General features: G+C 51.4%; 9 protein-coding genes across 9 annotated transcripts; 4 read left to right on the plus strand and 5 right to left on the minus strand.

Annotated features, from left to right (window-relative positions):
- Positions 1 to 204: 204 nt before the first annotated feature.
- Positions 205 to 5,589, minus strand: J4E82_000805 (uncharacterized protein; the record flags this gene model as incomplete). Its single annotated transcript, XM_051727125.1, has 8 exons — positions 205 to 463; positions 514 to 1,187; positions 1,234 to 1,608; positions 1,660 to 3,696; positions 3,752 to 3,872; positions 3,928 to 3,968; positions 4,391 to 5,238; positions 5,295 to 5,589. The coding sequence occupies 8 exons, from the start codon at positions 5,587 to 5,589 to the stop codon at positions 205 to 207; spliced, it is 4,650 nt and encodes a 1,549-aa protein (XP_051592932.1).
- Positions 5,590 to 6,917: 1,328 nt separating this feature from the next.
- On the plus strand, positions 6,918 to 9,251 carry J4E82_000806 (uncharacterized protein; the record flags this gene model as incomplete). The annotated part of the gene is made up of 3 exons (XM_051727126.1): positions 6,918 to 6,923; positions 7,055 to 7,189; positions 7,296 to 9,251. The coding sequence occupies 3 exons, from the start codon at positions 6,918 to 6,920 to the stop codon at positions 9,249 to 9,251; spliced, it is 2,097 nt and encodes a 698-aa protein (XP_051592933.1).
- A 232-nt stretch (positions 9,252 to 9,483) lies between these two features.
- On the minus strand, positions 9,484 to 11,277 carry J4E82_000807 (uncharacterized protein; the record flags this gene model as incomplete). The annotated part of the gene is made up of 5 exons (XM_051727127.1): positions 9,484 to 10,301; positions 10,354 to 10,817; positions 10,877 to 10,931; positions 10,986 to 11,115; positions 11,164 to 11,277. The coding sequence occupies 5 exons, from the start codon at positions 11,275 to 11,277 to the stop codon at positions 9,484 to 9,486; spliced, it is 1,581 nt and encodes a 526-aa protein (XP_051592934.1).
- A 2,553-nt stretch (positions 11,278 to 13,830) lies between these two features.
- Positions 13,831 to 14,609, plus strand: J4E82_000808 (uncharacterized protein; the record flags this gene model as incomplete). Its single annotated transcript, XM_051727128.1, has 2 exons — positions 13,831 to 13,928; positions 13,979 to 14,609. The coding sequence occupies 2 exons, from the start codon at positions 13,831 to 13,833 to the stop codon at positions 14,607 to 14,609; spliced, it is 729 nt and encodes a 242-aa protein (XP_051592935.1).
- An 829-nt stretch (positions 14,610 to 15,438) lies between these two features.
- Positions 15,439 to 17,959, minus strand: J4E82_000809 (uncharacterized protein; the record flags this gene model as incomplete). The annotated part of the gene is made up of 4 exons (XM_051727129.1): positions 15,439 to 15,652; positions 15,703 to 16,353; positions 16,585 to 17,774; positions 17,870 to 17,959. The coding sequence occupies 4 exons, from the start codon at positions 17,957 to 17,959 to the stop codon at positions 15,439 to 15,441; spliced, it is 2,145 nt and encodes a 714-aa protein (XP_051592936.1).
- Positions 17,960 to 18,657: 698 nt separating this feature from the next.
- J4E82_000810 (uncharacterized protein) lies at positions 18,658 to 19,905 on the minus strand (the record flags this gene model as incomplete). Its single annotated transcript, XM_051727130.1, has 4 exons — positions 18,658 to 19,578; positions 19,629 to 19,712; positions 19,760 to 19,826; positions 19,880 to 19,905. 4 exons carry the CDS (start codon positions 19,903 to 19,905, stop codon positions 18,658 to 18,660), a joined length of 1,098 nt encoding a protein of 365 aa, XP_051592937.1.
- A 2,065-nt stretch (positions 19,906 to 21,970) lies between these two features.
- Positions 21,971 to 22,341, minus strand: J4E82_000811 (uncharacterized protein; the record flags this gene model as incomplete). Its single annotated transcript, XM_051727131.1, has 2 exons — positions 21,971 to 22,284; positions 22,332 to 22,341. 2 exons carry the CDS (start codon positions 22,339 to 22,341, stop codon positions 21,971 to 21,973), a joined length of 324 nt encoding a protein of 107 aa, XP_051592938.1.
- Positions 22,342 to 23,072: 731 nt separating this feature from the next.
- Positions 23,073 to 23,954, plus strand: MRPL4 (54S ribosomal protein L4 mitochondrial; the record flags this gene model as incomplete). The annotated part of the gene is made up of 3 exons (XM_051727132.1): positions 23,073 to 23,418; positions 23,471 to 23,778; positions 23,829 to 23,954. The coding sequence occupies 3 exons, from the start codon at positions 23,073 to 23,075 to the stop codon at positions 23,952 to 23,954; spliced, it is 780 nt and encodes a 259-aa protein (XP_051592939.1).
- A 450-nt stretch (positions 23,955 to 24,404) lies between these two features.
- On the plus strand, positions 24,405 to 26,162 carry GDI1 (Rab GDP dissociation inhibitor alpha; the record flags this gene model as incomplete). The annotated part of the gene is made up of 8 exons (XM_051727133.1): positions 24,405 to 24,450; positions 24,503 to 24,527; positions 24,580 to 24,639; positions 24,689 to 24,716; positions 24,768 to 25,107; positions 25,162 to 25,713; positions 25,764 to 26,021; positions 26,071 to 26,162. The coding sequence occupies 8 exons, from the start codon at positions 24,405 to 24,407 to the stop codon at positions 26,160 to 26,162; spliced, it is 1,401 nt and encodes a 466-aa protein (XP_051592940.1).
- Between the last annotated feature and the right edge of the window lie 55 nt (positions 26,163 to 26,217).

Genomic DNA, 26,217 nt, shown 5'->3' on the forward strand with positions numbered 1-26,217 from the left:
GACAAGACATGTAACGAGGAAGCGGCCAGTAGAGCCAGGGATGCGCATACCCAACTTCCCAACTAGGCTACTAGTTTCATAAACAAGACTCCGCCAACACCACCATATGCAAGCCTATACCGATAGCATCCCAAACTGCAATCCAACCCATGCGCACCGGGTATCCAAAGCATGCCTCATAACGCATTACAAAAACATCAACGACTATCCAGACCCTGATGTGGCTTGTACCACACTTGTACCGTCAACAAACCGTGTGCGGAATATACGGTTCGCATTCTGGAACATGCCGTCTTTCAAACTGACGACGATGAATTGCGATCCCTTGAAGCGAGTTTTGAACAGACGACCGATATTTTGTGTGTGGGACAGGTCCAGCGCAGCATCAACTTCGTCCAGAATGTACATCGGCGCAGGCTTGAACTGGAGAAGAGCCATGATAAGAGATAGTGCGATAAGTGACCTAAGAGATGTTAGCGCATGCGTTTCGGGGGAGTACGGGCGGGCGCATACCTTTGGCCACCACTTAGCTCTGTCAGTGACTGCTTCCACACCTTTCCCAGCATAACTTTGACTTCCAGACCATCAGAAATTGTCTTGCCCTCGGGAGGATCCAGCTTTGCGAAACTGCCTGGTAGCAGTTCGTTGAAGATTTGGCCGAAATCGCGGTTGACAATCGTCCATGTCTTGTGGAGCGCCTCTTTCTTATACTCGTCAAGCTTGACGATAGTCTCCTCGATCTTCGATTTATCGCGGATGACCGTCTGCATATTCTTCTTGAGACTCGCCTCTTTCTTCTCAACATTGTCAATCATAGCCATGACCTTCGGGTTAATTTTGTTCTTCTTCTGCTGGAAGTGTTCTTCCAATGACTTTCGCCTAATCTTTGCGTCGTTCATGTTCACGCCCTTGAAGTCATAAACCGTTCCGGTGCGTCCAAAGAGCTCCGCGTCATTTGCGATGAACTCGTATTCCTTTTCAAGCGCCTTGACATGACTAGCAGCACCTTCTTGTTCTTTGTGAAACCTCTCGATCTCGTGGCCGAGCTTCTGTTGTTCCAGACCACCCTCAGTGATTGATGAGTTCTTTGATCTGATAGCGTCTTCGAGCGAACGAAGCTCTTCATCGAAGCCGGTCAATTTCGCTTGCTCGTCCCTCAGATGGGCTGCAGCTAAGTCGTGTGCGTCCTAGCAATGTCAATATTGATAAAAACATCATGCTGAGAAAACCTACCTGGACACGAGATTGTTCAGCCAACAACTCGTCCATCTCTGCTTGTTGAGATTGCAGGGTGGTCTGAACCTCCTCCAGCTGCTCTTGTGCTGCCGCAAGGTCGCTACCGCATTGCTCAGATTCGACCATGGCTTCGCGCATCTCGGTCTGCAGTGGCTTGATGGAAGCGCTATTTTTGTTCAGAGCCTTCTTGAGTTTGTCAAGTGATGACTGTAGTTCGGCGAGTTTGCTGTCCTTGTTATTGCTGAACTCGCTCATATCGCGCTCGATGCGCTTCACGTCTTTGTTGGCTTCCTCTTGTCGAGATTTCGCCGCCTTGATGTCTTCCTTGAGCTGAGCGATGGTCTGCTTCATTTCTTCCACCGCTTGGATGATCTAGTACAGGATTAGCAATAATTTCAGACCTGAGTGTCAGGCTTGACGTACCGATGACGAGGAGTTGCTGCCAATCTGCTCCTCGGTGAGCTTGATCTCATGCCTTTTGAGGTCGAGCTCTTGCTTCGATTTGCGTGCGGCATCCAACTTCTTCTTCTCCTTAGCCATAGTATCCTGCAAAGACCGGAGCTGGGACTCTTGCGAACCAAGCTCTGTCGTAATCTCGTTAAGCTTTTGAAGAGTGATGAGAACTCCACTAGATTGAGGCGCGCTACCACCAGACAACACACCAGCAGGGTCATAAGTATCTCCTTGTAGAGTGACACTCTTCATGCGCACTGCGGGATCAAAAGTCACGCGCTTAGCGGTCTCGGCGTCCTCACAGACAAGTGTTGATCCGAAAACGTACTCCATGGCGGCGTTGACCTCGTGCTCGTATCCAATCAGCGACAAAGCCAGATCGACTTTGCCTGGTGCAATCTTTTGCGCTGCTCCAATTTTCTCCGCCGACGCTTTGAATGCCGCGATCTTGTTGAGCGGAATGATTGTCACGCGCTTCTTCAGCCTGCCGTTCTCGAGAAGCTGCTTACCAGTAGCAGCTGAGTCGACAACGACGTTGTACAGCCGGCCACCAGCACAAATCTCCAAAGCTGTACCTGCCCTGGTGTGTTCCTTCTCGAGTGTGAAGAGTTGGGCGACAAGACCCTTTACACGAGATCGGTCAAAGTTCGGGGAGGGGTCGCTGTAGCTGAAGTCGATGTTTGCAACTTGTCGCCTCATGCCGTCGGCTTGCTGTCGGAATTCCCGTATACGTGCTTGAAGATGCGATTCTTGTTGGTACATGTCCGCCTCTTGACCTTCGTTGTAGCCCAGCTTCGCCAGATCCGCCTCTAGCTTCTTGGCTTGGGATTTTAATGCCTCGAGGTCTTTTAGGAGTCCAGAATTTTGTTCTTTTGCCTTCTTCGCTTTGGGCTCATCCTCCTTGATCTGCTTTTCGAGATGCGATATTCTGAGCTTGCTCTGCTCTTGCTCGGTGGCAGCTGCGCTCGCTCGGTTTCTGGCATCTTGCAGTTGGCCCTGATAACCGCCTTCTTGACCTTCTTTGGACGCCACGCCGGTTTGTAGGGTTTGTAGAAGTTCTTCTTTCTTCTCTACTTCCTCTGTTTGCTTGGCCAGCTCGGCGTGGGCTGTCTGGTACTTCTCCTGCAACTTCTCGTACGTCTGCTTCTTCTCATGTAGAAGCTTCTCCAGCTCCTTGACACTCTTCTCAATACCTTCCTTCCTGTCTGCCTCCTCGGCCATGCTCGTCCTCTTTAGGTCCAGAACCGTCGTCAGGCGGACGATCTCGTGTGAATTCGTCTTGACCTCTTCCTCCAGTGCCTGGAACTTGCCCCCCTTGCGTAACTCCTGCTCGCGTGTTGCCTTTGTTTGTTTAATATCCTCTTGGAGGTTCTCTATCTCCTTCTTCATGCGCACAGAAGATTCGTCGAGGTCCTTCGCCCTTTGCTTCTTGGCCTCGAGGTCTTCGGCAGACTGTTGTAACCGCTCGTTGTATCGTATGTAATCGTACGCGACTACCAGCTTCGTGAGGCGTTCGAGCTCGCTCTGCGTCTGTTGGAAATCGAGGAAAGCACGCTTCTCCATTCGTAGTTTCTCGAGCTTGGGGTCGATTTCGTCTCGTAGTAGCTCGGTGATCTCCTGCACCTTCATCTCCTTCTTTGCCATGGTCTTATAGGCCTTGTCCCGCCTGTCTTCGAACATGCGCGTTCCAGCAGCCTCCTCAAGCATAGCCAAAATCTCCTTGGCCTTCATGTTCAGCACCTGCATAACCTTTCCCTGTGCGATCATGAAGTTGGGGTTATTGATGTTGAGCTGCACAGACTGGAACAGGTTCTGTATGCTTTGTTGCTGCGCGCGGTGTCCGTTGATGAGGTATTTGCTCGCGCCGCCGAGCACGATCTGCCTTGTCACCGATATCTGCGCATGTTCCTCGAAGCCAACGGGGCTCTTCGATTTGTCGCGGTTGTCGAACACGATGGTAACGCTCGCTTTCGTAACGCCTGCTTGGCCGCGCTTGTAGATGAGATCCTGCAGCGGTGTAAGCTCTTTCGCTCCGCATGGTCCTTCCCCTCTCTACACCCACCTGTAAGTTCTGCGCCCGCACCACGCTCAAGTTGTTGATTCCCAGCACGAAACATATCGAATCGAGAATGTTCGACTTTCCAGATCCGTTGAGACCCGTGATTGAATTGAAGCTCTCGTCCCTGCCCAGTTGTCAGTCGCCGGTCTCTTCGCAAGGGGAGCGTAAACAAGCCCTACCAGCCAGAGATGACTGTTCGGACAGCGTATGACTTGTAGCCCTGGATTCATGTTAGAAGGCGCCAAATACAGTCTGGGGCAGTGCTCACATCGATTACAAGTTCTATAATCCTCATGGTGGCTGCATGTGCTGTCGTGCTGAATTACGCTGCTGCCAATGTTTGTTATTCCGTCTCACCTGGGCAAGGGTCTCGGTAGCGCCCCACCATAACGCGCTAGGCTTTCACGTGGCAGCGCGATCACGCGTACAATCGTCACTTTCGACCTCTACCACTTGCTATTGGGATAATGCAGTTCAGAAGCTCAAGTTTCCACTGGTCGTAAACGTCATCGATTACTACTATGTGCTGCAAGAGGTGTGAAGGTATTCACGGTGTATCAAACGCTATCATCGCTCATCAACGCAGGACCCTAAACAAAATCACCGAGCTTGCCCCAGGCAATGCTTCGGTTCGATCTCCACTGGCTCGCTTGCTTCCGTGCATGCCGTCTTCGAACAACTCTTCTTCCTGCCTATTCCTCTTGCAACATACTCTTTTGACTCAAAGCTTCCCATAGCTTTCAGCCCATATTCAGAGTCATCCTTCACTGGCGGAAGCGGAGCAGTCCTCGGTGCACCTCCCATTCCCTCCATGGTGATCTCATCGTCTATGTTGTTGGACAACCCGAAGTGGAAATTCCCGAATACCTTGGTATTGTGTCGGTTTGTATCCGCGGTACGGTTCTGGTAGTACGACGTGTTCTGATTCGTGCCATACTGTGGGAATAGGTATCGGAAGAGGCACTTAGTCGCCGGTGCGCATGCTGTCATAATGTGTACGGCAGGTTCGGCGATGCTGATTCCAATACCGATATCCCAGGTACGGTCTTTGTTGGTAGGGGCAAATCGGTAGTAATATACGATAAACCTACCTACCGACACTCCCGTCGCAATCCATCCCAGGCTCATCACAATCACTACCAGGATCTTTGTGCGTCGATGCATCTGAAGACCCCACACCATGACGGAAGGTATGGGAATGATAATGAGATCCATGAAAATCGATAGAGCACAAGATACCAATACGAATGTCCGCGAGTCGATACATGTACCGCCTGGTACGACATTCCCGTTAGCATCAATGCTATCCATGGCGGGCCTGGACCAAGCATAGGCTCTGGGGGTGCACTGTACGACGTTGACTATCGTTGATCCGATGGAGTAGAGGATGTTGAGCCAGAAAGTAACGTGTAATGGGTATCTTATGCGACGACGACCGTCCTTCATGCGGAAAAGAAACATGATGATAGAAGCCCGAATCAATCCCATGACTGGAAGGGGATTAAACTTGTTAGCGAAGTCTCTTGAATGACCAAGGGATACGTACGTGGATGGTACAGCATTTGAACAGTGAAGTTCCATCTCAACGCCACAAGCTGCTCTTCAATCGACTTCTTAGGCAGATCATAGATATGGTAGCCAGTGCCACTCAATATGATGTACATCCATGTTCCCACGGTATCCGCTATGAGGAGCACAAAAGCAGCCAGAATCAACCAGTCGTCCCAGCAAAAGTTGCGTCCGAGATAGCGCGACCATACTCTAAGGAAGACTGTAAAAGAAGCGACGACTGTGAAAGTACACACAATGGCCAGAACCTCGCATTGTCGGCTTTCGACCATGGTACTGCCGAGTTTTGTCGCCGTAGTCGTGCAATCTTGGAGTGCTCGGTCCGTAAATGGGCAACAGGCGTTGAAGCCCACGGGGTAATGTCCAGTGTCCGCCTGTTCAGTCGATCGTGAACCGGGAGAACCAGAGGGTTGATGAAGATCGTGGGTCCACGACGGTAGATCGCACCGAGAAGCGAACGTGGAGTAGTGACGCAAACAGTGAGGATCTGAAGGGATGACGGGTAATGTAGGCAGTATTGGCCCACTCAGGAAAAAGTCGAATGTATCCGCAACGCGTCTGGACACGCTCAAGTTTTTTGCTATGTGACTAGTATATGCCGCGTCCTCCAGCGCTCCACGCGGGTAGTCGCACGTACAATCCCTTAATATCAGATGCTTTGGTGGCCAAGAAGGATGCTGTCATTAACGACTGACAGATGCACGGCGAGGTGAAAAGTTGCATCGGGCCAGCCGCTGCTCTAGACTCTTGATGTCTCAAGGATGAAAACCTGCCAGGCGCGGGAGACGTCGTTCTAAAGCGAGGCTGTTCATCATGCAGGCCATAATCGCGGCAACATGGTTATCCTCCGCTCGTAACTTCCCCTCTCGCTTGACCAGAACAAGGACTAGGCTGTCTCATAAAGTCGAAAGAGGTTCCTCACGGTCCGAATTCGGGCTGACATGTCCAGGTCAGCCCTGAACACGGGCCTCAATCGCGGGTTGGATGCCTGTTCACCCTGTTGGTTGGCGAGGAGCCTGGACAACGCCATGGACAATTATTCCGCTAGGCATTATGTCTGCGATGCGGCGAGTCGATATTCTGAAAGCGCTTGCGATTAGGGGAAGTAAATATGCCGATCCTCCGAACATGATGTTGGAGGCTTGTCGGGTGGCTGACGGAGGTCGATCCCGCGCTGGGAATTTATTGCCCGAGCCGTGGAGGGCGGGTCAGCACACGTGTTTCCCCCAAGAAAACAAACTCAATTGCAACGTGAGCTGGCATAGTGGTGAATGCGTTCGGATGCCGTGGTCAGGAACGCGGCTCAAAGGAGAATTCTGAGCTGCAGGTTCGCGCGTTAGTAAGGTATTTTCGGCTCCTTCCCGTTTTGGATGCGACCATGACTCTCAAACTTCGCACTACCGGCAGCTTGAACGGCACCAACAAGCAGACCCTGGACGACAAGCCTCACGACTCGAGTAACGATGTGCCGGAGACTAGTCCCAACGACATATTCGAGCGCACGTGGGCGCATTCGATACTCTCTTCACAGCCTTACGCGTACAAAGTTTGCATTAGAAATTGTTGATCGTTCATTATGATAGGTCCAATATAGGAGAATATGCAGGTGAGAAAATGCGCGTTACGCAACAGCTGCATACATGAACCCTCATGGAGTGCGGATAGGTCGCAGATTCGTAACCAAGTCAATACCTTGTCATCGACCCTGGCTATCTCAGCTGTCAACACAGTTTCTAGAGAAGATCAGCAGTCACACTCAAGGCAAAGAGCATTAGCCCACATCCTGCCAAGCACGGTATATTGGGCGTTGCCTCCTATATCGAGTCAGTCACTGAGATGACCAATATGACTATCCTTTTGTTTCTCGTCTCAGTGCGCAACGGTCCGTAACACGCCAGCAGCCGCAAGCCCCAGGCGAAAGGTACAGTAAGAAACGGTCGTTCATGACGCACAAAGAAACTTTCTGACCGACATACAGATCTGCAGCCGTTCAACGGGAGACGATCTTTTTCCAAAGACCGGTAAACTCGGTTGTACTCTGAGTCGTTGGTTTACAGACGAACTCGTAAAGATGGCCTCTGTCGCTTTGTGGCTCGCAGTTCTGACTGCTGCCTCAACCACAGCATCGCCTGTCCTATCAGCCAAGGCTGAAACCAACACCCTTAACGTAGATGTGGACCTCCAAGGTGTTCCTTCCGCAGTCAGATCGCTCTTTCTCCCTGGCTCACCTAATGTTACAACGCCCACAAACACTTCGAGATGCAAGGTCTACCCTGATGATCCTCAATGGCCGTCCGACGAAGCTTGGTCACAACTCAACAAAGTCACAGGTGACCGTGTTATCAATGCACCCACTCCTCTTGCGGCAGTGTGTTACCCTGGCCATGACTACAGTGCTGCCAAATGCTCCGAATACACCGTGGCAGCGTGGCAGAAGTCGTACATCCATATGATCGATCCCATCGAAATCATGTCTCCGGTCGCGCAAGGCATGACGTGCACACCGCCAGTACTCTTCGACTCCCATGGCTGCACCCGTGGAGGCTTCCCTATGTACGTTGTTAACGCCACTGAGCCAAAGCACGTACAGGCTGCGGTAAACTTCGCACGCAACACTGGTGTCAGACTCGTTATCAAGAACACTGGCCACGACTTTCTAGGCAAGAGCGGTGGTAAGGATGCTCTTAGTATCTGGACACACAACATGAAGGATATTGAGTATATCGAAGAGTACGTCGATGAGAAGCTCAACTGGACCGGCCCTGCGTTCAAGAGCGGTGTCGGTGTGCAAGCCTTCGAGATCTACAAGGCTGCCGCTGAGAAGGGCAGAATCGTCGTTGGTGGCGAAGGAGAGACAGTCGGAGTCATGGGAGGATACATCCAAGGAGGCGGCCACTCCCCATTGACTGGTTTATACGGTACTGGTGCTGATAGTGTCCTCTCCATGGAGGTCGTTACAGCCGACGGCGAGTTTGTTGTCGCAAACAGCACCTCGAACACTGACCTCTTCTGGGCTCTCCGTGGCGGTGGTGGCAGTACCTTCGGTGTCGTCACCTCTGTGACTGTCAAGGCCCATCCTGATCTCGAAGTCACAGTCTCCCGCTTTGGCTTCACTTCTGCCCAAACCGGAAACGAGACATTCTGGGCTGCCATCCGCGCCTACGTCGACCTATGGATCGACAACGCAGACGCTGGAACATACACATACTGGACACTGATTCCATCCAACGGTACCTTTTCATTTGCATTCTCGCCCTTCTTCGCGCCTGGAAAGAACGTAGAGGAAGCAACTGCGCTCCTGCAGCCCTGGTTCGATCAACTTAATGATTTGGGCGTCAAGTTTGACCCAAATATCACTCATTACGACAACTACTACGATGCTTGGCGCAACTCTTTCCCTCTCGAAGCTGTTCAAAAGCCCAACGTAGCGACCGCATCGCGTTTGTTCCCTCGCGCAAACTTCGAGACGGCTGAGAAGCGTCAAGGGGTTTACGAACGCATCCGCGCATCGAGCGAGAAAAACCGCGTTCAAGTCCACTTCAACATGCAGGCTAAGGACCCATACAACACCGACAACGCCGTAAACACCCATTGGCGCCCCTTGGTCTCGTTCAGCATGCAATCTGTGCGCTGGCCCATCAACAGCACCGCTGAGGAGATCTTGAAGATCCGTAAAGATTTCCAAGCGGGCGATATGCAGTCTTGGAGAGACATCAGCCCTGGGGCCGGATCCTACCTTGCTGAGGCTGATCGTCTTGAGCCTGACTTTGGTAACGCGTTCTTCGGTGACAACTACCCTAGGTTGTTAGAGTTGAAGAAGAAGCTTGATCCACAAGATGTGTTCTTTGCGACTACGAGTGTGGGTAGTGAGAGGTGGCGAGTGGAAAGTGTTGATGGCCTACCAAACGAGAACGGCAAACTGTGCCGTGTATAATCGTGCGTTGTGTGTATATTTTCTTTCTTTGGACATAAATTATTTTTCATAGATGTATCACATTCATTAGTATCAGCATCTGCAATAGATGATGCTACCTGGAATACCATTGAATTTCTTTGGAGAATCGCTATTCTGTCCAGGGTGAAAGCTATTCTACGAACAACCTCGTCACCTCAACGTGACGACGCTAATGACCATGTTCACACAGACAAGCAATCGCCAGTCTCGGCTATACGTCTCTTTGAGCACCACTCAGCGCAGGTCGACCTTCTATTGTATCCATGACCGGCCCGACGAACTCATTCTTTCCTTTTATGAACCACCACACAGCGCTCAGTATGAGAACGCCTCCCAGCACGACCGGGGCGTAGTTCATATTCTGAGCCGTAACGGGTTGGTATGGTGGGAAGAGAAGGAATATGGATACATAAACAGTATAAACAATAGAAACAAGATTGATGGCAATACCAAGCTTCCCAAGCCGGAAAGGACCATACAAAAGTGAGCTTGGGCGAGCTATCCGTCGATAAAATATGAGCACTATGGGCATCAGGTATGAGATGTATAGGGCGACGGTACCCAAAGAGACGATGGCGTTGAAGGCGGTAGTGGAACCGATGTTTAGCAGACCGATCAAGATAAGAAACACACTGGTCACTGCTATCGCTGATAAGGGAACGTGGTGTCTCTCGCTAACCCTGCTAAGTGTCTTCGAGTAAGGCAGTCCGGCGTCCTGGGCAAAAGACCACAGCATTCGAGATGCGGTCAGAACAAGAGGTACCGTTGCCAAAGCTGCCATGACGATGAGGGCACAGGTCATGGCAGAAGCCGCTGCATTGCTACGGCTTATCTGGAAGAATATCTCGATGATTGGGTATCCGGTCGTTGTCTCCATCGCTTCGGTGATATCGCCCATACAGAATAAGATGACAAGTAGCCATCCAAATCCTATCGCGCCGTTGATGATGATTGATGCTAGCATAGCTCGTGGGACGTTACGCTCCGGGTCTTTGATCTCTTCGGTGAGATGGGTCGCGCTATCGTATCCTGGTAATACTGTTAGTCTGTGCGAGCAATAGTAGGGTATGCGCGGACTTACCAGCAAGCACATACGTGCTACTCAGTAGGCCTATGCTGAAGGCTACACCGTCGCTGCTCCAGCCCGACTCGTTGACGTAAGTGGTGAAAACAAATTCGGCGGTATGTTTGGTGGGCGAGATAACGCAGATAACGACGACTAAAATAAGCCAGAGTACAACATGGAGCAAGAATGTTGCATGCAACACCCAAGGCAAGCTCTTGATGGCGAAGACATTAACAAGTGTTGCAAGTCCAAGAAAGGCCCAGTACAGCATCGTCCCATGCCATCTCTGATACGAATAATCCGGGTAGTTGAGTACGATGATACCCTGAAGCATTGTTGCACCAAGAAACGGAGCACTTGCAGTGAAGGTTTGCCAGGCAAAGACGGAGATCCAGCCAGCGGCGTATCCCCATGCTGTTCGAAATTTCTTGGGAGCAAGCTGAACCACAAAGTAGTACTGACCTCCAGCTGAAGGGTACCTGGTCAGGAAAAGGCAGGTTAGGATATGTTATTGCCAACGAATGCGTTCTCGACTTACATAGATGCAAGTTCAGACAAGCTCAACGCCGTCGCCAAAGTTCCTAAGACTGCGACTGTCGCATCTTATATTAGAAAGGAGGCTATCTCAGGGGGTGTATGAGACGAACGTATATACCCAAATACCAGTGACACCGGGCCTCCAGATATGAGGCCGGTGGCCATGGTAGATCCGAGTGCTTCCCATGTAGCAATTAGAGAAGTGGCAGTCGAAATGAGAGACAAAACGTTAAAGTTTTGCTGTTACTACGTAAGTAAAGCTTGATTGACCATGTTCTAGTGACTTACATCTAGATGTTGATGCGGAGCTTGTGTTTGCTCATGCTTCCCGGACACAGTCCGCTGCAAGGCCAGAGCTGACATTCCATTCTCTTTACTATCATCGTCTTTCTGCGCACTCATGTTTCTTCCCTTTTCCAGAGTAACCCGCGACGCGCCTGGTTGGAGAAGTAGAGTGCCACCGATGCATATCCTTTATTACTACTATCAACCATGTGCGGAAGCAGTCCGAACAACCTGGGCTGGAAAAGCGACTATGATAAAATCGGAGAGAATTGACAGGCCTATCAGGATGTGCTTATCTTTGCTCCACTTGCCCTGATTAGTGAAGAAGCTCCATGCTAGATGTCTGGCGTTGATGCAGGGCGATTTCCGACGCTTTGCCTATCATCCCGAGGCAGGAAGTCATGCATCTCACTTCGTCCAATCGTCAACCAGTTTATGACAGCGGGAGAGACCGGTTTTGCGGGGAGCGGCACAGACTAGTTGTTCTGCAATTGTAGCGGAACTCTGCCGTCTTTGTTCTGGTAGAAACGGGTTTGTGTATATGCCATATTTATCTTCGTCATAGCCCGCAGCGCTCACTGCGCATGCTTGGAAAGAAGTTGTAGTGGAACCGATGAGCCGCAGCTCGGGGCCAGTGACGCTCGATCTTTACGTGTGGTTCGGCCTGTAGGAATGCAAGTATGCTGAGTCTGCATGTTATGCAAATTAGACGCGACAACTATCTGTTATCAGACTATTCAGTTGTTGTTGTAGAATATGGCGAGTAATGACTTAACGCGTCTTATCTTAGCTGGAAGTATTGCGTACGTTGCAAGCGGACGGTTTCCGCGGTTTCCGCGATAACATTAGCGCGAAGGTCATCCACTGCACTTACCCCATGTACGCAGCGAGTGGCAATCGCACTTCAGCCCTAAACTCTATAGCTTTTCCCTTTGGCCTTATTGAAAACGTGATGGTCCAGCAATTAAGTAGGTCATGCCATAGCGATCAACGTGAATGCACTAGGAGCGCGTCACCAACCCCCTGTTATCGAGACATTCCGAAGAACTCGTATTGCTAAAGTCATAGTTAATAGGCTTTGACACGTGAACCACTGTAAGGCATTGTCACTATCTCTTGTTCTTCTACCACCATTCAGAACCATCCAATACACCTAGACCGCCCTCTCCAAGCATCTGCGTAAAATACCAATCTTCAACAACCACTGTCGCAACGTTTCTAAGCTCATTCATATGCCGCTTGCATATATAGCCACCTCTCCTTTCTACGTCTGGCCTCCATCGCACTTTAATACTGCAGTCACGAACAGCGCAGGGTTTCTGAAGATTGCAGCAAGAGGTGAAGGATGAGGAAATGGAGCTTAGTGAGGGTCGTAGGACTTTAGCCATACTGTTGTCGCGCAAGGAAGTTAAGGATGATACTCTGATGGCAAAGGGGCTTGTTGGGATGTTATGGTGACTTCTGATGTGAGTATGCTTAGAGTGTCAGTGGGGCAGTGGCTCAGTCGGACGACTACTGGAGTTCTTATTGTCGGGTGATACTGCCTTCGCTAACAATGCGTTGGTCTACAAGCGATGTCGACACTGACGATGCAACCCAACAAACCCTCAATCCAATGCAAACGAGTGTGGACTGTCTGTATCGACGCATGAATTAGCATTATTCACCATGATCCTAAATAACCGCGCCTATCCGTTGTCCTACTCGTTGATAGGATCAGCATCTCTTCTGACCATCTCCTAGGGTTCAACGTGTATATCCTCTGAAAACTAACCATCAACTCCGACGAAGTCTCCGTCGTTGTAGACGCTTGAGTCTTTCTTTCCACATCCACAGAAATCTAGCAACACGGCATGTATACGACTTGGTGAGGTATATGGGCCACCCCAGGTCCAATACCTCTCGCTGTCGGCGGGTTCTTTCCCTGAATTTCTTCCTAGTACTGCCTCGAACCTGATCGTCTCGCTCTCCCATATCCGCATATCTCTTGCTTTTGTGGGTTGAACTTCGGGAAATAGTCGCAGCTCCTTTTGCTCGGCGACTGGAAGCGTACTGTTCCATACCCATACCCGCCCAGTCGGGATGATCGTCCAGTGCTTCATCAGTGCTTCATAATCGCTAGACGTCATTCTTTGCTTGTGAGTCTATCAGGACGTTCTCTTTCTCCGTCTGCCAGGTTTCAATTGATCTCTAGATCGACTAGCTCCACTTTGTAGAGGGAACGCCGGCCCGGCATCTTGGGGAGCTGAATGAGTGGACTAACTCACGTTCTCCCATGTTTGCAGACTTTTGGTTCCACTTCCTTGGTCTCTGATAGCGTGGGTAGCGCAGTCAGAAACTTCTTAAAAGTTGGTGTATCGTATGCTGGTACGGACCTAAAGGCAAAAGTGCGCTAGCTACGTCAGATAGGTCAGGCGAAGAATCCCCACGTAGCTCAAACGCTTCGTCTGCTAACATCCCGTTACTTTCTCAATTCAAGATAGCGATGTCGCACAATTCCAGCGAGGACTTACCTTCCTGCAATAGCCTGACGTTGTTGAGCGGTGAGTGAGCGGTGATTGAGTGATGAGTGAGTGGTAAGTGAGTGGTAAGTACATCGACAACTTCAGCGGCTACCGAGAGACTCCATCATTCTTCTCTACCCTACGTTGGCTTCGTTCTAGATTCTCGATGGCGAACGCTTATGCAAGGCAGTTCAATGCTGCCTGGGACCTCCTCGATAAGGATGAATGCGAGAAGTGTATCGCTGAAGCCAAGAAGAACCTCAGGTAAGAGCTATCTTGTCATCTGCTGTATAAATCCACTAACACAATGGAAGCGACGAGACTATGCCGCGTTATTACATCATCAAAAACTGCCTCCTCATCGCCTGCGCCGCCAATACCTGGGTGGAAGCGGATGACTGGAAGGCAGCAGCTGAGCAAGTCTACCAGGAGGCCTTGGTGAGGGCAACCAGCAAGGGCGACAAGGATTCCCTTGAAGCGCTCAATGAACTGCGCGAGGAGCTCGACGAGCTAGATGAGTTCAAAAAGAAGGAACTAGTGGGAATGACAACAGAACAGTTCCGAGCAGCACTCACGCTTAGTGATGCGGAACAGGAGATGATCGACAGGGAAGGAGAGGAAGAGATGGCAGCTTGGGCCGCATTCCATAGCGGAGCGTGTTGGGGGCTTGCCTCTGACGATTACGACAAGCTCGCCGATGCAGAAGACGAAGAAGCTGACCCCGGGGACTCAGACGAACTGGCCAAGGCGGAGAACGAGAACGAAGACAACGGCTTCCAAGGCGTAGAGGCAGTCGCCAGGGCAGAGAACACCAACGAGATTGCCGCCGCTCATATCCTCCCAGACCGATCCATGCGCCGCTTCGTCCCCTCCCCCGACACTACCCCGACGACTACAGTGCCTACGATTGTCGCCGACCCTCTCGAAGCTCCAACTACCACTTAGACGACTACAGCGCCGAAAAAGTTCAAACTCTGTCGCAAGAAGAGTATCCTGAGCAAGGGCCGAGCCCGCCACGCCCACTCGTTCAACAGGGAGCAGGCAAAGCAGACCTCGCGTCTGAGCGTACTAGATATGGACTGGACCGCTGAGAACAATGAGGTGAAGGAGTAGTGGAGTGCAGGAATAGTGAGGTGGGTAGACATTTGAATGTAAAACTGGGTGTAGCGGAGGAATATAGCAGCAGATGGAATGCCGCAGGCTCGAAAGTGGCAGCACCAAGTTTGGAGAGATAATCCTTTTGTGAATTTTCTCTGGCCTACATGCGATATCGATACTGACGATATAATCCAACAAACCCTTGATCTAACGCAAACAAGTGTGGACTGTCTGTATTAACGCATCTTCATATATGTCAGCATCCCGCCGCAAAGCCGCCTTCGCCAGCGTTGGATTGTGATATATGGGAGTCTAACGCGCGACGACAGTCGAGAAGGGGGACTATCATGTTTTCAATAAGATCAAAGGGAAAAGCCATAGAATTTACGGCCGAAGGGCGATTGTCACTCCCTGCGTACACGGGGTAACTAGGCACTAACTCTTACGTGCGGGAATCGTCTAACGCACAAAGGTATTTTGTGAAGAAAGCGCCCCAGTGCAACATCAAGTAAGTGAAGTCATGGGGAAGAATTTTGTGAGCAACGTTGTAGAATGGGTTGACTACAAGCTAGCAGACTATGTGCGTGTAGCGCGCTGGAGTGCGCGTCTGTGCTAGGAGACTTTAAGAGGTAGCCTCTCAGATACACGTTTTGGTGCCCAGTTATCAACTGCGGGCCTACTGTGAGATTCCCAGTTCCTTGTAAAAGGCTTCTGTCTGGGGCTTGCGGCCAAGGAATTCCTCAAGGATTTCCATCTCCTCCTTGGAACCGCCACGCTCAAGAACGGTGTGTCGGTAGCGGCGGCCTTCTTTGGGGTTCATAGGATCGTCCTTGAAGACAGTGTAGAACATGTCTGTGGAGTAGACTTGAGAGGAGAGATAGCCATAGTAGCTGTCATGGTTAGCACGTGATGTTTGGCAGAGCGATTGAACATGTCTTACCCAGCGTCATAACCACCGATCAAATGACCGAACGTAGCCTGTCCATTACCCCAGTGCCAGTCACCCTTCTTGTCTCCCTCCAGCGACTCAGGGCCCTTGAGCTGACTGATTTCGTGCCTCAAAGAGTTGTACTTCTCAGTGATGTCCATTTTTTCGAGCTCCTCGTGGCTGGCCGGCTCGTGAACAGCCATATCGAAGGTTCCAAAATGCAACTGCCTCAAGTTGAACAGCGCGTCATTGACGTGCTTCGTAGAGATCAACTTGGCGATCAACGATTGAGGAATCTGCTCTGACGGCTTCTTCTCGCCGCCTGATGACTCTAAGTATGCCTTCTCATAGTCGGACGAGATGTAAGAGTAGTGGTGAGATAGAGAGCGTAGTTGCGAAGGTGTCCAGCACCAGTTCTCCAGCATCTGAGATGGCGCCTCAACGAAGTCGCGAACGGTGTTGGTGCCATGGAACCGAGAGTAGGTCGTTCGTGATACCAGGTCGTGGATACCGTGTCCAAGCTCGTGGAAGAGAGTGACTACTTCATCGTGCTTGAGTAGTGAGGGCTTCTTCTTCGTTGGCTTGGAAAAGTTGCAGACTAGAGCCGTCGCGGGATAACGTCGCTTGCCGTTCTCATCTATATAGCCAGGCTGCAGATTGAAGCTGCAGATTGGAAAATACGAAGTCAGTGTATGTCTCACATGCATTTCGTATAGGCACAACTTACTTGGCAGCATGCCCATACTTTTCACGTGATTTCAACGTTAGTAAGTGTTCTAGAAGTGTTGTGGTTGTCTTCATACCTTGCCGTCACGTCTGGTGTTGAGTTAGCAGAAGCTCGGACATATTTCGGGATGAAGCCACGTGATGTTGGTCCGTGCATAGGGTACTTACGGGAAGAGATCCAGGTAGAGATAGCCAACGAAGCCTTCACCCTCGCCCTTGTCGTCCCAAACGCTAAAGACTTGCACTTCCTCGTGCCAGACAATGTCGGATCCCTTGCCACCGTCAGCAAGGGCAGCCCTGTCTTCCTCGCCCACAATCTCGACGAACACCAGACCAAAGAGCTCCTCGAAGATTTTCAGCATGCCTTGGATGGTTGTCTGTAGGGGGAAGTATTCGGCAATAACTTGGTGGTCGAGCTGGAAATCCTTCTCCAGCATCAGACGATCGTAGTACCTGTTGTCCCAAAGGTAATAGTCTTTGGCCAACGGACCTGTGATTCCATTCTCTTTGACGTCTTGCTCCTTCAATTCCATCAGCTTCTCAATTTCCTTCTTGCCACCTGGTGCGAGCCTTTCGCGCAGGTCACCGAGGAAGTCATCGACGGTCTTGGTGGTCTTCGCCATCTTGTCTTCTATCCGGAACTGTGCATGGTTGTCGTAGCCTAGAAGGCGGGCGGCTTCGTCGCGGAGTAAGATGGCCTCTCTGAACAGTGGTACGTTGCCGTTGCACTTGTTCTCATTCTCGACAAAAACCTTCCTCCTTGTCTCCGGGTTTGTGGCGTACTTGAGGGTTGGGAAGAGGTCTGGGTATTTGAAGGTCAGGAACAACTTGCCCTCGTTTTCGCCTTCTCCCTTCTTGAGTCCTGAGGTGACGTCTTCTGGCACGCCGTGCAATTCCTCTTGTGTGAACCACAGCCCACCGTTCTCTTCGTTAAGGTTCTTCTGGAAGGCGATGCCGATTTGACTCAGACGCTGCTTGATCTCCTTGAACCTGTCCCTCTTGGGTCCCGCGGGAAGATTCAGACCATTTCGAATGAACGACTTGTGGTCCTTCTCCAGCAGCCGCTGGGACTCAGGATCCAGCTTCTCGCCCTTCTTCAGCACAGCGTCAATGAGATTGAAGACGTCCTCGCGCATGGACGACTCAATGCCAAAGTCGTCAAGCATCTGTTCCACCTCGCTGGATGCATCGCGCAGCTCCTTGCTTGTTGACACAGCGTTGTAGAAGCCAAGGATATGCGATTCGATGGCCATCTTGTTGTCATCGCGGGCGATTTGGAGGAGTGTGTTTTGGAAGTTCGCGTTCTCGGGCTTTACATCGCGAACGATAGCATCTTGGACGCTGCGAGACCTGTCGATCTGGAAAGTGTCAGCATCCGGTCGCAACACCCCTCCTGCGGGGTCGGTGGCAGCAATCGCAAGCAGAAGTTCAAAAACTCAGGAAGACCACATACCAGTCTCTTTGCATCGTCAACTAAGCTTTGCTTAGTAGCTGTGAACTTGGGCGGCAGCTGTGGCGGGGTCTTGTATTGCGACGGAGCCATAGTGGAGTTGGTGAGCGGCCTAAACGGTTGCGTATAGAGAGGATTCCGGAGCGGAGAGGGCTTGACGTATTGTAATATGGATGGTACGCGTCCGCCGAGTCGGATTGAAGCCAGGATGGCGGATGTCGCAATGAAGAGAGCGACAGCGGCGAGGAAGAGCTTGGTGATGCGTGAGGAAGCCACGGTGCTGGTGATTACCCAACAGCTTAAGACTTAAGCCGAGATGTGGGGAAGCGGCGATTGGGCGGTGTGCTGGGATAAACAGGCGCCTAGTAGCTGGGAGCACGACGATGATGCGATCGAGTATAAACGTCTACGTGACCTCTCAATCGCTCTCCCAGACACCTGCGCAGCCGCATGAGATCGACATCCATAGATGGGTCCGCCCGAGGTTAACTGGAAATGGAAAGGTGCCATCGTTGGACCCATGTCACGCTGCAGCCGTTGTGCGACGTCCCACGTTAGACACCCGTGGATACCCTGTTCGGTCGTGGCAAACCTTCTGTTGCAGCTGATAGCTCTTGCGATCAAAGGACGAGATCTGTGCGGTTCCAGAGTACAGCACGCGTCGCCCTCTTCCAACGAAATCGACTATTGACAGATAGGATTACGATTGCGATGGCTGTTTGTGAAGTTCAAACTCAGTATAATCATATTATCATTATCGTTACAAGTACAAAATTTCTCTTCCAGTTTCCTTACACTGTCATATGCGGGTTATGTGTGGGCTCCAGCTGTGCCTCGCCTCTACTGCTCGAGCTTAGGCTTTCCGGTATCGTGATGAAGGGACCCCAAGCAGAGCCTCTAGTACGCATCGTATCTGCGTGTATGGTGATGAAGCAATTGGATTGCTCCGTGGCCATCTTCTCGTCCCGGAGCGGCCATTCGCCCATGTCGAGTGCTTTGTGCTGGCTAAAGGCATCAATCTGGAGAGGCTGCGAAGGGACTTTGTAAACCTTCCTCGGCGTTGCGCTCCGCTCTTCCTTTTGTTTGCTGCGGAATAAGAGACGGAGGAATGGTATAGATGAGGAGATGATTCCACTGTTTGTCTCAACTTGACCCCACAGAAGGAGGTCGTTTCCAAAACGCGCCGAATTATAAGGTGACTCGGCCCACAGCATCATAACCCACATTCGTACGGACGATGCAGTGATGGCCATGACTCCAACAGAAAATATGCCAATGAGTGCCAGACGTTTGGCCATGGGTATGCGAAGGCTGAGCAGCGTCGGTAGCGGTAGCATGAGAATGATGATGTCGCTTATCAGATTGGAGGCCGAGGAAAACACCCAGAGCTTGATAGGATCGAAGCATTTGACCTGTATTTGCTTGGTTTTTGGATCGCGATCGAACTGTGCCAAGTAGTTGACTGTAGACCAAGCGTCTGAGGGGTTTTCGCATTGGAAGGTGGACGCCATGCTCGCAGCAAATGTGTACATGCAGACAAACGCGATCGTAGCGTACACGAGCCGACGGAATGTCTTGTTGGCGGCGATGGCGCGGTAGAAGAAGAGGATGCTGAGTTTTACGAAGCCTAGGCCAATGGTGTAGGTCAAGCGGTATACCCACCATGAGATAAGGTTTCCGCGCACATGTTCCACGACCTCTGGATGCTCCTCCTACGCTTTTGTTAGACAGTGACGCCCGGACAGCGTTTGGATTCACTCACTGGTTTGAACAGATAGCTTGGACGGGAATGACGGCTCGTCTCGTCTTGATAGAAGTTTACGACGAAGTTGCCCCATGTAACCACCTGGACCTTGTAAGCTTTGTAGTAGATGATACAATATTTCAACTTACAAGAGCGACGAACATGAGATGATCGCTTGCACTGACTGATCCCATGAGAAAGTATCGGCAATAGTATCTATTCAATTGATCAGTCTTTACTCACGCCGCTTTAGCGACAGTCAGTCTTACCGTAACCCTACGATGATTGTTGACATCGTTGTCAGTATTGCCCCAACAATCACCACCACGTATCCCGGTCGAAAGTACATGTTGTATGACTGCGCGTAAGATACAAGAATGAAGGTCGGTCGTATCTACGGCCGATTGAACAGTTCAAGATATGCAGCTATGCGCCCAGACAACAACGGAAGAAAACGAATGTATGAACAAACATGAACATGAACAGAATGAGTCGGGCCTGAGCGTTCGGTTATGAGGGCGGATACAAAGTTGAGGATTCCCCGGATTCTGCACGAGCGGGAGTGAGTGTTCCATAGCGCGTGTCAAGCTCCTGACGCGTGTAGACAAGCAATCTTTGTCCCAATGGTGGCGATCATGCAGGTTAGGCGACCGCATGGCTCGACGCGAAGTGAACCATAGTACGACCTCACAGTTCGTGATTGGTCTAATGGATCGAGAAGGTTCACAGCTAGCGGAAGATGCTAGGTTTAGAAACCGTTGTATAACATCGGGCAGCCATATGATCGGCCCGTAGCCTTGACAAATCCACAATGTCATGGGATGAAGGAACAAAAAACGGGCTTCCTTACGGTCTCGGCGCATGTGGTAGGATCTGAATGTGGATACTGATTCCATACTGGGTGGCGAAACTAATGCACGCTAAGTCCAAAACAGGTACTAACTGTGAAGGGGATAGAAGGCGCTGCTGCGTGGGTAGATCCGAGTAGCAGAAGGCGTGCATGAGGTGATGTGCTCGGCATCAGTACATCCATCTGGCCCACTTTTAGCCGGGCTGACATTGTGACGTGAGTGTCAGAGGACCCTGAGGCTGAAACGCGAGTTGCACGCGTCGCTCAACACCGGCGACCTGAGGCGAATGCTGAACGACGATGTCGCATTCGGTGTTCTGTCACACAGGCCAAGAATTGAGGTACTCACAACAATGTGCTGATCAGGGGAGACCCGGTAGAAGTGTCCATGTTGAACCGCCCCAGGGGATTGTCGATCAGGCAAAGACTCCTCAAAAAAAAAGCGACTGATTGAACAGAATCGAAATACAAGAGATTGTTAATGATGGAGACTGTGACCTTTACCAACAACTCCAGTGAGGATGACAGGTAACGATGAGGCAAGGAGAGCTGTCGCATCGCCTGGCACGACAGGAGAGGCATATCAGAATACAGATAACCACGTAACTTGCCTACCTTAGTGTAGGGATGAGGTTTAGCATGCAGGTACACCATTGTGATGCATGTTGGTAGCTGATCGCTGTGATATTACCCTGGCAGTCGCCAGCACTGTCGCAGCAACCGCGTTTGATGGTCTGCGCAGTGACGTCAGCATATCGCTGCACGCAAAACACACCCGAGAGAGGTTGCTTACACCGATGCGCGCGTTGTTGAGCTTGAAGGCCAAGTGAATACGTCGTCGGTAAAGACGAAAGGGGATGTAGGGTAGGCCAAGACATCAGACACATCGTGAGCGAGAATGACTCACTGTCGCGCTCTCTCATTGGACGACTAGTGATCATTAAGTGGAGACCAACTTCACTCGGAACCACACTTTCAGCTACACTAATGCAGTTGTGAAGCCTCAGGCTCAAATCTAGCGAAAAGGGCGCAAGGAGTGCTTGTGAGGACATGCACGGATAGACTCAGCAAGCTAGTACTCTTTGGCACACGATGCTGTTGCTGCTGTGGGAAATGGCTCTCAGAGTTGCTCACATCGACTCATTGTGAGTTGACTGATGCGTTAGGAGAGCACAAGTCAGGTATGTATACAATCTTGCTCAAGGTGAGCAAGAGTGATTGTCCTGGAGACATGCGGAAGATCAGTACAAAACGTAGAGAATGTAAAGTAGAGTTCGTAGCTTTGTAGAACAGACAATGCAATTCGTCGTAACAAGATTAACTGTGAGTATCTATCACCAAGTCCCGATGCCCTCTGAGATTATACCCTATTTTGCCGATCTGAGCATCACCCTGAACAGGTGTGCCATGAAACGACTCATTGTCCGACATCGTCTGAAAAGAGGCCTCCCTGAGTGTTAAGAAAAGAAAAGCGAGTCCATCACATGCTGACAGACCGATACAAACAGGACTACTTTTGAGAACGTAGAAGAGCACGAAGCGTCTCGACCTCTCCTTCCAGCCTGGCGTTGCGGACTTTGAGATCATCCCGTTCGGCTTTGACGTCCTTGAGTTCGGATTCGAGAGTACTCATTTGGTCGACGCGCTTTTGGCGGTAGCGACGAGCAGCGAGCGTGTTGGCCTTCCGCTTCTCAACCCGGGAAGATGGTTCTGGAGCCAGAGGGCTGTTCTTTGTGGATGACAATTTGGATGAAGAGGATTGCTCAGTGGGAGACGAACCATGGTCCTTGTTGCTTGTGGAGGAAGAACCAGACAGAGAGTGATCTGGATAGGTTAGACACTGCTGAATCGCCAGGGAGTGTGGTCCTTACCCCTCATCATGGGTGCAGATGTGTTCATATTGTTAATTTTGCCCATGCCAGACGGCATAGTGAACGTGTTCATGTTGTCTCCCGCTGTTGAAAGTAGAGCCGGCTCGCCAGGAAGCAATTGCGTGCCATCGCCAAGATAATGTGAGTCAGAAATAGGAAAGAGGTCCCAGTCCGGAGTGGTTTGGAAAGAAGGGTCCAGTGCAAGTAGGCCGCATGACAAAGCGGCTGAAGAAGAAGAAGCAGTAGTGGTAGGAAGAAGTGAAGTGGTATCGAGAAGAGCACCGCTGCTGTCGGCGGTGGAATAAGAAGTTGCAAAATCCCAATTAATTGACTGACTTCCAGGGAGGCTTGGCGATGACACGGAGTTGCTGTGGCTGCCAGAAAATGCGGAAGAGTTGGTTTGGAGTGTATTGCATGGTGACGGTTGATTGCTGCATCCTGGGATGGTAAAGGGCGGGTCCTGATACCCGCTGGTGAAATCGAAGAATTCGTCAAATGAAATTGGAGACTATCTGAGGGCGCCCAACACGGGGTGATGAGCGCGAGGTTTGGTGGTGAGAGGGAGGACAGCCGCGGGGTGGCTTCTCTTTATACGAAGGGAGGGCGGTGGGTTCCCATGGTTTAGGGCTGATGGCATGCGCTAGCGGCCTACCCCGGTCGCAGTTTCCTGCAGTGCCTGCAACTTTGAATGTTGGTCGGCTGCGCCCTCCAGCATCGGCAAGCACAGCCCACACCGACGACATGGCCACGATACCCTCCTCACGACTCCTCCGGCCCAATCTAGCATTGGCGCAACAGGACACGATCCTTTCTTTCCTCGTCCCATCGGTCCAGTGCGCGCGCTTCTCCACATCACCCGCCCGATGGAAGAGAGACAACAACAAGAACAGAGGAAACTCTGCAGTCCGGGCTACAGGTCTGCGTCCTAGACAAACACTGTCGGTTAGGGAGAAAGATTTTTCAAAGCAGCAATTGCCGAAGCCGGTCGAGATTGAGCAGGAAGTGACGGGCACACCAGACCATGGGCTTTGGGATTTCTTCAAGGACCAGAAGCTCTTGCAGACACCAGTAGACGAGCAGCGGCATGGTAGGCTGCAATTGGACAAATGGAGGGATTATGGTGGCTGACAGAGACGCAGGACGATCGTGGACTGTGGGCGAGTTGCGCAGTCGGGACTGGGACTCGCTACACCAGCTGTGGTGGGTATGCGTCAAGGAGCGGAACCGTCTCGCGACCGAGAAGCTCGAGCGCAAGCGTTTAGAGGCGGGTTACGGCGACTACGAAAACCAGGAGCGGGACAAGACTGTGCAGGAGACGATGAAGGCAATCTTAGACACACTCGCCGAGCGACACCAGGCATACCAGGAAGCATACGTACTGGCACAGCATGATCCGGACATTGACCTTTCAAGAACGGACGGCCCACAGTTCACCCAACCAACATATGTACGTTCGATTTCCTAACGGGATTGACTGTATGCTGACCCAATCCACAGGATCCGCTAGAAGTAGATGACGCCCCGTACAATGCTGCGGCCGAGGCACCTATTGAAGAGCCCTCGAAAGACAAGATACTCCCAGAATCCGAAGTACAGCCGAAAGAAAAGGCGACTCACGCATAATGAGGTTCATGAGTGCATGTGGCATACGAGTCTGGGTAGCGTGTAGGCGGTATATACACTTGTTCGATGTTCTGCAGATCTGTAGTCTGGAAGAATTGTAACTTTACACATCGTACATCATGTCGCGTTTGGGACGGCGAACAGGGAGAGCATGAGGCACGGTAAGGCTGCTATTTCGAGCAAGGTGGCCGAGCTTTTGTAGCATATCGCGTGTATCATAGCCAGTCATGAAATCAGTGAATTGCACTAATTCAGTACATGTCAAACGTAGTGAGTTATGAAAGTAATGCCAGCATAAACAGGTCGACCAGATTGGCGAGGCGCTTCCCAAAGAGCTACAACCCCACATCCATCACACCGCCCTAAGACCGCTCAACCACGCGCCTTCTTAGCGGACGACCTCCACCGCAATCCTCAACTTTCTTATTCTGCAACCGACATCTGACAGCCATGGACGAGATTGCACCCGAATACGACGTCGTGGTCCTGGGAACAGGTGGGTTGCAGTTACCCCACCTACGTAACATGCGGAAGCTAACCATCCCCAGGTCTCACTGAATGTGTACTTTCAGGGTAACACAAGGACTCGAGAACGGTTCTTGAGCAAAAGCTGACATGCTTGCAGTGTCCTTAGTGTCAAGGGCAAGAAGGTGCTCCACATCGACCGCAATGACCACTACGGCGGGTATGTTATCTTGACAGGTACACTTGGGGCGACAGCTGACAGGGTGCAGTGAGGCGGCATCGCTGAACATCGAAGCAGTAAGCTCGCAACATCTCCAACTGACATACACACACTGACCCGATGGCTAGCTGTTCAAGAAGTACGGCCAGACAGAGGGCGAGCCATGGAAGAAGTACGGCCGCGTCAACGACTGGAACATCGACCTTGTCCCCAAGCTCCTCATGGCCAACGGTGAACTCACCAACATCCTCGTTTCAACCGACGTTACCAAATACCTCGAGTTCAAGCAGATCGCCGGCAGCTATGTGCAACAGGGCAACGGCGCCAAGGCAACCGTCGCGAAGGTTCCTTCAGATGCTGGCGAGGCACTGCGATCGCCTCTCATGGGTCTCTTTGAGAAGCGTCGGGTGAGGAACTTCCTCGAGTGGATTGGCGCATACAAGGAGGATGACCCAGCAACACACAAGGGTAGGCACTCTCCGGTGGACATGATCAAGGGATGGTAGCTGACACTTCACGCAGGCATCGACATCCAGAACTCTACCATGAAGGATGTATACGACAAGTTTGGTATCGAGGCTACCACACGCGATTTCATTGGTCACGCCATGGCTCTGTACCCCACCGACGACTACATCACGCAGAAGGGACAGGCGAACGAGGCCATTGAGCGCATCAGGCTCTACGGTAACTCTGTAGCGCGGTATGGAAAGTCTCCATACATCTACCCGCTCTACGGTCTCGGAGAGCTGCCCCAGGGTTTCGCTCGTCTCTCCGCTATCTACGGTGGTACCTACATGCTGAACACCGATGTCGACGAGTTCCTCTACGACGGTGGCAAGGTTGTGGGTATCAAGGCCACCATGAAGGAGAAGGATGATGCCGGCGAGGGCATGAAGTTCGAGACCAAGGCAGGAAAGATTCTTGCCGACCCCTCGTACTTCCCCGGCAAGGCGCGCGTTACTGGACATCTGCTGAAGGCCATCTGCATTCTCAACCACCCGATCCCCAACACAGCCGATGCCGACTCTCTGCAATTGATCATCCCTCAGTCCCAAGTTGGACGCAAGCACGGTATGCATACATCTGTGTCACGATAGGATTCTGCTGACAAGTGTGACTAGACATCTACATCGCTGTCGTCTCGTCTGCACACAACGTCTGCCCCAAGGGCTACTACATCGCTATCGTCTCCACGATCGCTGAGGGCGATAGCAACCACCACCTTGAGCTCCAGCCCGGTCTCGACCGTCTCGGAAAGATTGAGGAGAAGTTCATGGGCCCGGCTATCCCACTCTACGAGCCAATTGAGAGCGGTGCCAATGACAACGTCTTCATATCGAAGAGCTACGACGCCACTAGCCATTTCGAGACAACGACTGGTAGGTTTTTGAGCTCCGGAACAGTGAACGCAATGCTAACATGTGGCAGACGACATCAAAGATATCTACCAGCGGGCTGAGGGCCACGAGCTGGTTGTCGAGGGCCTGAGAGAGGGCGCGAACTTCAACGTTGAAGAATAGATAGACTTCCGACCTGACGGATGAACAAGCTGCAACGGTCTTTAAGGTACATCGT

Source organism: Alternaria postmessia, assembly GCF_024291825.1.
Source record: "Alternaria postmessia strain BMP 2775 chromosome Unknown scaffold_3, whole genome shotgun sequence".
NCBI lineage: Eukaryota > Fungi > Ascomycota > Dothideomycetes > Pleosporales > Pleosporaceae > Alternaria > Alternaria postmessia.